The sequence below is a fragment of the Urocitellus parryii genome, chromosome 1, assembly GCF_045843805.1.
Source record: "Urocitellus parryii isolate mUroPar1 chromosome 1, mUroPar1.hap1, whole genome shotgun sequence".
NCBI classification, from domain to species: Eukaryota; Metazoa; Chordata; class Mammalia; order Rodentia; family Sciuridae; genus Urocitellus; species Urocitellus parryii.
This window is the reverse complement of record NC_135531.1, coordinates 248,990,802-249,000,673: the sequence shown is the minus strand read 5'-3', so window position 1 is coordinate 249,000,673 and position 9,872 is coordinate 248,990,802. Positions and strand designations below refer to the sequence as shown.

The window sequence follows — 9,872 nt, the reverse complement described above, 5'->3', positions numbered from 1 at the left end:
TCTTTAATTGTGAAGAATATTTTTGCTAAACAAAGAATTCTGGGACAGCAGGGGTTTTTGTTTTTCTCTCAGCACTTATTACATGGAGGTCTCTCTCACTTGCAGGAATATGTAGACATTCTTATCTTGATTCCTCTGTATGAAATGTCTTTTTCCCCCGCCTTTCCATCTGCTTTTACAATTTTGTTTTGCTTGCTTTCAATAATTTCATTTTGATGTACTTGATGAGGTTTCTTTGTTTTAAGTCTTAGTTTGCTTGTTGAATTTCTTGACTCTGGGCTTATAGTTTTTATCAATTAGGGAAAATTTCAGTCATTTTTGTCTCCCTACTCCAACTTCCAGGACTCCAAATACAAGAATGCTAGACCAACCACAGGTGGCTGAGGCATTGTTCTATTTTTTCTTTTTTTCCTCAAAGTGCCTTGGTATGCTTCAAGTTCCCTACTTCAGTTCTGGAAAGGACAATTTGCTATAAATCCATCCATCCTTCCTACCTAGCTAGAGACCAGAAAGTAACAAATACTATCAGTGCTTTTAAAAAATAAATTTTACATACTGTTGGATTATGGTATAAATGTGTTAGCCATAATAGCTTATTTAAGGACTCTTAATCTAGAAATTGCTAAATAGTTTGTTTTTAGTAACTTATGTATATTAGTTTGTAGAGATGTAGAGTCAGAAATGATATTAAATATGACACTAATAATGTGTTGTGATTTTTTTCACTTTGACCTCTTTTGAAGAAGGTGATAACAATCTGTGGAAAATGCTTTATTGTATCATGTCAATATACTGCAAGGAGTATTTCAAAATAATATAAAAGTAATCCACACACTTGATTAAGTGAAGATCAGATCCAAATTTTTTCTTCCTTAGTTCTTTATAGCAGTTGCTAAAAGTCCATAAGCTGATTTTTTCCAAGAAAGATTATTCTAGTAACTTTGAGTGTTCAATCCGTGCAATGGTCCAGTCAGGCTTTACTCCTTGTGTAAACTCCCTCTGAAATCTAAGAAAAACATTACAAATGTCAACCTTGCATCAGTCCAAATATTTCTTGGATAATATATAAATTGCAAGTGTGTACTAAAGGCAGTTTTTAACAGTAAGCTAATTTAATAGTGGTAAATCAAAAATCAAAACAAAAAGTTTAATCTGCCAATTCAATCATAAAAATATACTGGCCAAATTGCAGTATATTCTCAACTGAAATGAATATTTTTGATGTTCAACATCTGCTAGCCCCTGAAAGAAACCTGGATATAATTCTGTTACTAAATGCTAGTTAAATCCTGTCTAATATAAGCAGAAATATACTGGATTCTGGTGAGGCAAATAGCATTTTAAACATAAGATCTAGCAAACAGGAAAAGCTGTTCTTCAAATAACTGTTACCAATTTAGTAATAAGCAGTGGAATTTACTTAGAGACATTAAATCAATCTTTAAAATAGCAGAAGAGACAAGATTTAGTATTGATAGTGATCTTTAATTATAAAAATGTCTTTAAAAAGAGATAATCAGGGCTGGGGTTGTGGCTCAGAGGTACAGCGCTTGCCAAGCATGTGTGAGGCACTGGGTTCAATCCTCAGCACAACATAAAGTAAAAAAAAAGACATTGTGTCCACCTGTAACTAAAGAAATAAAAAAAAAAGAGATAAAAATTTACATGAAATAAGTATTTAAATATATAAAATATTTTTAGTAATTATAAATAAAGCAAGTTTTTTTTTTTTTAAAACATACTTCTTTTGGGCTGGGGTTGTGGCTCAGTGGTAGAGTGCTCGCCTAGCACACGCAAAGCCCTGGGTTCGATCCTCAGCACCACATACAATAAATAAAATAAAAGTATTGTGTCCAACTACAACTAAAAAAAAATAAGTAAATATTAAAAAATATTTCTTTTAAGAAAAATAAAACAAATGAGAATATAATTCTCTTTTACCTTAGTGAAACAAAACATTTTCTTTCTTAGGTTATTTTTGGAATATGTTATTTTAAAGCAAATTTGTATAACTTTGGCAATATACTAATGGTATCCTCTTTAAAAATTAATGAGACATATTAAATTATGTCTCCAGACTTGACCCAGTTGTTCAGTTTCAAATTTTATCAGCACAAACATATAATACTTCTTTTAAATAAGTTGCTAACTTCCTACAGTTTTGCATCTAAACCCCTACCACAAGATCTGGCACATAAATGATCAATAAACAATGAATGTTCCACATAACAATTATGACAGATTTTATTTTCTGAAGATGACTGCAACTACATCTCCCTCCCAGGTGTATTCAGCAATGTGACACTGATGACTGTTGTTCCATAAAGTGGTGGCTTGCTTCATACCCTTTAAATTGTGCAGGTCATGTGACTGCTTTTATTAGGAGACTGGCAGAAATGATGTTATTTTAATTCTGGGTATATCCCTTTGCTAGCATAGCAGTTTCCATTTTCTTTCTTTTAGAATATAATTATCAGGTAAAAGACATGACTAGCTTGAAACTACCATAAGCCCAAGCCATGAAGAGAGGTACTGGAGAGTGGTGCACTGTAGAGAAGCCAAGGGGTACCAAGGTGCCACATGTGAGAGAAGTCATTGTGGAAATAAATCCTCCTGCCTCTGCCACCCCAGATGATGTCAAGTGAAGCAGAGAAAACCCCAAAACTTGAGCCTTTGTATAGTTTCTGAGTAGTGAACTAGAAGGCAAAATCAATGGCTATTTGAAGCCACTGACTTTTGGGAGTGGTTTGTTACTCAGTAAAAGATAGCTGAAATACCCTCTGATAAAATTCAGCAATATTACCTCTTTCTAATTTCTTTGCACTACTAGTTCATATTCAGTGTCTTTACGACCTTTTTTGTTTATAAATAACATATTAAATTTTAATCCTTTTCTTCCTAAAGCTGTCTTCAGTTTTCATACCTTCATACGGACTTCCATTTTCTAGAGAAAGGAAAAACCAAAGCACGATTGCACTTACTCATAGCTTGCGCTAAGAAGCTGTTTAGTCTCCACGTTCTGATCCCCCAATTTAACCTGGAATACACTGGCTCCACTCAAAGTTTCACTGGGGATGTTGGCACTGGTTAGATACCAAAAGCACATCAGGATGTTAACGAACTTCCTTCCTTAGAGAAAAAAACACACATACACACATACACAAATACAAATCACAATAATCTATCATCCATATAGCCAAACTAACATCAGAAATTGGCAGTAGTTATATAGCTATTATAGATCAAAGTTTATACAAATTCTGGTATACTGTTAAGATACCTAGATTGATACTTTATTTGTTTATTTATTTTTAAATTTTTTTTAGCTGTTGATAGACCTTTATTTATTTATTTATTTATTTTTTATGTGGTGCTGAGGATTGACCCCAGTGCCTCACACACGGTAGGCAAGAGCTCTACCACTGAGCCACAACTCCAGCCCTGATACTTTATTTTTAGAAAATTTTCTTTGGGCTTGTGATATATTTGTCCTCCTCTCTGCATCTCAGTAATAAAGCTACTGTTTATCAACATATACTTTATTAAGCACACTACATGGAATATTCCCAATTTATAGCATTTTTAAAAATTATAACAATTTACAGCAGGTATTTGTTGTCAAGACAAAAACAAACAGGAAAAATCACTTTTTTCTTTTCTTTTCTTTCTTTCTTTTTTTTTTTTTTGCTGCTATGTAATTAACTTATGCTCAATTGCCCAAAAGAAAAAAGGCTTCTATTCCACCCTCATTTACTCTGCTTTGTCAGGCAATTCTGACAATATCCTGTGTAAAAATCAGTAACCACAGTGCCAGGATGAAATATGAAATATTAGGGTTGAATAAAATACTCTTATCACCAAAAACACTTTTACAAATGTTTCAAATTAACATGTGCATTAAAAATTTCCAACCATTGAGTCCTCTATCATACTGCCTTCGGAATATGAAAGCAGAGGCTAGCTTTCTGATGTCTCTGGCACATACTGCGTATGCAAATCTGTGTAGAAGGAATCAATGAATTCTCAGGAATGCTATAGGGGAAGTGTACTCAATGAACAAGGAAAAGAATTGATAACCACTAAGGTTCCTTTAAACTTTTTTCATTATCCCTAAATCCAATCTGGGAATTCTATAGTTAACATTTTTCTTTCCATATTATATCAGTCTTGAGCTGATAGTATCTACTTTTTCTTTTACTCTTTACTCCTTCCATATAATGTGTAGCTGTAAATTTAAAATGCTCAATTGTTCCTTCAAGTTAGGAGATCTGAAACAAATATTTCTAATCTGCACCATGGAAGCAGCTTGTCCTAAACAGACAATTTCCAAAGCATGTGATGATGTTCTCTCTTGTGTATTACACAGCAGTTGGGAAAATACCTACATAGAAAGGCATTAAAACCATTAGCATAGCTCAACTTTTTTAGAGCTAGGTCTTAAAGAGTGAATATATCATTTCTTTTGAAGTTCTAAAAATATCTGCTTGTACAGCAAAACTACTATTTTTGTGATTATTCACTACTTAAGCTCATCTGAACAATTGGGGATCATTTAAGATGGACTACTCCAGCATTACCTTTCTCATCATAGTAAATGGAGATGTCTCCTGTTGATGTATAGACAATTTCATCTATGTCAGCAGCAAGAGCATTTTTATGGTTATCAGGTAGTGAAGAAACCTTTTCTTTTAATACATGAAGCACCTAAGTTTGGGAAAAACAAACCATTAGATTACCAATTCAATTTTCGAAAATATTTCAAAATATGACCTTTATTATAGAATGAATTTTTCTAAATCTGCTTTTAAATTTACTATCATATCTACTGATCCTCAAAGGCAACACTGAAAGGCATCTAAATATTCAACTAGGTAATTCCTACTAGAACATTACACATAAAAGCAACTGAAAGACATCACATTTACTTATTTATGCCTCAAGTAGGTGCAACCATTCCAGCTTTCATATGACCCAAAATACTCATAAGGAGTATAGACAATTTCAGATTCTACTTTGGTTGATGGTACATGCACTATTTTTTTTAATTTTATTTTTTTTTCAGTTTTCGGTGGACACAACATCTTTATTTTTTTTTTTAATTTTTATGTGGTGCTGAGGATCGAACCCAGCGCCCCGCGCATGCCAGGTAAGCGCACTACCACTTGAGCCACATCCCCAGCCCCTATATGCACTATTTTTAACTATAAGTTAAGAGTGTGTATCATTATATTGCAAGAGTCATATATTTATTTTTAAATAAAAATTAAAAGTTTATTTTACCTCTTTGGCCACAAGTTCTTCCAATAGATCAAATTTACACTGTGACAACAACTTGGATACATGAGCAAAAGCCTTGAAAAAAAAATAGGAGGGAAGAGTGACAATTATTATTTCAAAATGCCATACAATGTTCATATCTAAATGGCTAATAATAACAAAGGGTATTTTATGGTAAAGGTGATAAATAATGTCAAATACTAATGGATCAATGCTAGGCATGACTTCTTTAAAGTTAGCTGTTTTTATAGTCTCAGAACCTGGAAGATGATAGGATGTGGTGGTGTTCACACTAGATACTTCAATAAAAATACTCCATATATATTTTCTTTTAAAATAATGATAAAGTAAACAACCATTTGACTAATATATAACCCACCTCTTAATCATATAGGTAGTAGTTGGAAAGCATGAAACTCTAAACTGTACTGGGAATCTAGAAATCTGGATTGCAGTCTGAACCTCATTGAGAAAGATAAGGTATGTTTACGAAAGTAGAAAGCATGAAACTCTAAACTGTACTGGGAATCTAGAAATCTGGATTGCAGTCTGAACCTCATTGAGAAAGATAAGGTATGTTTACGAAAGTAGAAAGAAAGAGAAAAAGTTTACAGTTGATGGCTCCTAACTTTGAAAGAGGAGGTCTCATTTTAAAGGGAGGGGGGAGTGAATGCAATTCTCCACATTCCTAACAATGAGAAATGCAACAGTAAATTATGACCCTCTGAACTGGAGTTGTAGCTCAGTGGTAGAATACTTGCCTACCATGTGTGAGGCACTGGGTTCCACTCTCAGCACTGCATATAAATAAATAAAATAAAGGTTCATCAACAACTAAAAATATATATTAAAAAAAAAGACCCTCCTTGTCTTCCAGAATCTTTCAGTCTACCTAGGGTGCAAGACATGTTAACTGACAAGTTCAAGAATTATGACAGAACTAAGAACAGGATGATGATGATTTAAGAGGATTCAAAAGAGCCACCTAATCTAACCTGGAAGGACCAGAAAGGGCTTCCTAAAGGAAGCAATGTCTCCACTGAAATCTGAAAAACTGGCAGAAGGAGATGCATAGATACATCAGACAGAGGATATGGCCTAATTGTTATGGGCTGAATTGTGTCCCTTTCATTCTTTTGTTGAAATCCTAATCCCCTGTATTTGGACATAAGGCCTTTAGAGAAGTGATTAAGTTAAAATGAGGCTGTTAGGGTGGGTTCTAATCCAATTTGTCTGGTGTTCTTATGAGAGGGAGTAATGAAGACACACAACAGAGATCCAGGGACACAAACATGCAGAGGAAAGACCATGCAAGAATAGAGCAAGAACAAAAGCCAGCTGCAAGACAAGGCAAGAGGCTCAGGAAAAACCAATCTTTCTAATACCTTGATACTGAAATTCTATTGTTGAAGCTGCCCAGTCCATGCTACTCTGCTATAATAGCCTTAGCAAATTAATATAATAGTGGAGTTGCACTTTGAGAAAATGAACACATCCAGATGAATCCATGGATTCTTTGCAAACATCCTGGAGGCATTCAGAATTCAGAGATACTGCATGTTCTGGTAAGCTTTCATGTGAAAGATGGGTGAAAATTTAGGCAAAAGAAGCAAAGACCATAATCATTTTTGTTGAAACCCAACCATTAGAGTCTAAAAATTTGTATAGCCAAGGAAGATCACACCAGAGCAAATTATTCTAAAAAGAAACAGTGAATCATTAAGAAGCTGCCCTGATAAAGTTCTGGTAACTTACTAGCATTCAACCTCTAGAGGCTTCTAGGAAATAGTCTTCTTTTTCATAAGAAAGGCTAAAATGTACACAATATAAAAAAACAGTATATGGTTTGATAGCAATGATAGGGAAGATATCATGTCATGTGGAATGGCAAGCAGCGTCTGTGAAGCTAACATAAGGCTGGTAGAACACTGGGCCATCAATTCCTCAATGCTAGCCTAAATGATATGTAACCATCTCAGATGCCAGTGATGCTGGAAGAATAAGATTGCTTGTACAGTGCAACACAGGCAGTGTACTTACTAGCTACACATCCTTGAGATATCTTTTCAGCTTTCTGGAAATGTTTCAGCATATGTAAAGGAAGATTAGACTAGAAGAGGTATCTTTTCAATTTCATGTTGTATGATTAAAAAATAAAAATCTTACTGAACATGATCTAACTGACAGTCAAAATCCAACAACATCTAACTTCTGGAAGATTAAACTAAGGAAAAAGAGAAAGACAATGCAGTTAGAGAAACTAGCTGATTTTATATCAAAATATTCCCCAAGCCCTAGAATTATATCCACACACCAGAAGGTATAATTGCATTATGACAGTTAGTTACAGAGAAGGGGTTTTGGTCATGTTCTTTTATAAAACCATAGAAATTATCTTGGGTGTTGAAGAACTGATTTTCTTGGTCCGAAACACAGGTTTAAGAGACAATATGCTGACACCAGACAGTCTTTTTGAAAATCAGAATAGTTGTCAACACAAATTGACTTAGGTTTTTTAAAAAAAAAAAAGTACACAAAGACTGGATGATGGAATAGAAATAGTTTAATCTCAAGGAGAGAGGCTAAAAAAGTTAACAGACAGGGTTAGTGTGATCCAAAAAGTACTCCAATCTCTATGTATTCAGAGAAACAGGGGCTAAGGCCTGATTCCTGATCAAGGTGGGGAGATGATTTGCATTCCTTATGAATACATAAATGAGCTGGTACAATCACATCTGTTAAGGTGGACAAACTCATGTCATTAGCAGGCACTGTAGAAAATAGCAGGATCACACCAACAACTGACCTTGAGACCCAACATGAGCAGAGACTTAACACTTTATCATAATGTTGAGTAGACATATTAATCAAACTTGTGCTTTGGTTTATTTTTTTATAAACATATAATAGTCAAGAGTTGACTCAGGGACACAGGAAACAGGAGTTACTACTAGCACTGATTACATAAAGTTAAAAATATTTATTAAAGGTGGCATACCTAAATGGCTGAGATTATAAAAATAATTGGAAATAAATTAGGAGTAAAAATATCAATACTGTAAAATGATCATACTGATGGTATGATTATAAGCTTTATGTAGGTATTAAATGGAAAACAAACTGACTTGTTTATCAATAGTTACATCATGTTTGGGAATGACAAACTAAGAGAATCTATTAAGATTGAGATGGCCTTTGATTCTACAAAAATGCATGTACACACAAAATCTGCAAATTATCTCAGGGTTCAAAGTGACCATTATGTGGCAAGTGTCAGGCAAGATATTATCAGTCACTCAGAAAGAGGGCCATAACAAAGTCAGGGGGCTATGAATTACTAAAAGCTAAATATTCCTGGTGTGCTGGGTACTGTGCACTTATCAGAGCCCAGATAGTTTCAGCAAACTGTTTGAAAGGGTAAAATTACTCATCCCCAGGTTATCCTCTAAGGAGTTGTGGAGGCGGTGGGGGATCCTGTCAAAAAGTTTTAGGAAGGGCTAGGGATGTGGCTCAAGGGGTAGCGCCCTGGCCTGGGATGCACTGGGCGCTGGGTTCGATCCTCAGCACCACATAAAATATAAAATAAAGATGTTGTGTCCACTGAAAACTAAAAAAAATAAATATTAAAAAACTCTAAGAAAAAAAAAAGTTAGGAAGTTCCGACTTTCTATCCGAAATTATATTCTAGTAGTTTGAAAGTGTTATCTCATTCCCCACCATAATTTCTTCCACTCAATTTATTCAGTAACTATTTCTGGAGTGTCTACTATGTGTCTTCTCCATTTTGCAAATTTGGAAAATCATGCCCCGAAAAAGACCGAATAGCTTTGAAGTGTCAGGAATGGGTCTCAAATCCATTTGTCTGATGTAAAACCTGTAGAGTGAAAAAGACCACTGGGGGACTTCACCTTAGCCTGTTATTGGGACACCTCCTCTGCGACCATGCAAACACACCCAGGTGCCCAAAGGGCTTGGTGTCTGTGTCACCACCAACGTTTGACTAATTTGACTTTGAGTGAGGTGACCCCAATCAAAACACTTCTGTAACAGCTGAATGCGTGAGAGGAGAACAGTCACCTAGGGAAACAAACCTGCTTCGCCCCCTCAGAGAATTCTGCGATGCTGAACTCCTTGTCGAAATAGGCCCAGATAAGGAATGCATAAATTCGAGTCCGAACCCAGTTGATGGGGTTGGAGAATCCCAGAATGATCATCTTGGTTTTCTGGCGTTGCTGGGGCTGCTCCTCCGTGCTGTAGTCGCGCCGAGAGCAAACAGGGTAAGCAGCGAGGGCTGCGGGGAGTCTCGGGGAGCTGAGCAGGGGTCGCCGGCGGCCCGGAGAAGGCAGCACCAGGGCCTCCAAGTTCCAAGTGCGGCGAGGGAACGGCGCCAATCCGGAGCCTAGGCGGCGGCTGCAGAAGTAACAAAGCCCGGCCAACCGCAGCCTCACTTCGGCCGCACCGGGTGCCCGGAGTCGGATAAGCCCGCCGGGAAAGGACCCAGTAAACAGCGGACTGAGTAGCAGACGGGAGGCCAGCGCCATATTTATGACCTTTCACCCCTCTGCTTGCCTGTGCCCGCTGAAAGGAAGCCGATG

At 36.1% G+C, this 9,872-nt stretch overlaps 1 protein-coding gene across 3 annotated transcripts; it reads right to left on the bottom strand.

Annotated features, from left to right (window-relative positions):
* Window positions 1-926: 926 nt before the first annotated feature.
* On the bottom strand, window positions 927-9,864 carry Maip1 (matrix AAA peptidase interacting protein 1). 3 transcript variants are annotated; one of them, XM_026399301.2, is made up of 5 exons: window positions 9,369-9,855; window positions 5,281-5,352; window positions 4,578-4,704; window positions 2,982-3,129; window positions 927-1,006 (listed from the first exon to the last, which is right to left on the bottom strand). In XM_026399301.2, the coding sequence occupies exons 1-5, from the start codon at window positions 9,816-9,818 to the stop codon at window positions 928-930; spliced, it is 876 nt and encodes a 291-aa protein (XP_026255086.1). In that variant the 5' UTR covers window positions 9,819-9,855; the 3' UTR covers window position 927. The 3 variants fall into 3 exon arrangements, with proteins under 3 accessions (XP_026255086.1, XP_077659201.1, XP_077659203.1); XM_077803075.1 differs by lacking the exon at window positions 927-1,006 and adding an exon at window positions 1,749-1,863 and having other exon boundaries at window positions 9,369-9,856; XM_077803077.1 differs by lacking the exon at window positions 927-1,006 and having other exon boundaries at window positions 3,017-3,125; window positions 9,369-9,864.
* Between the last annotated feature and the right edge of the window lie 8 nt (window positions 9,865-9,872).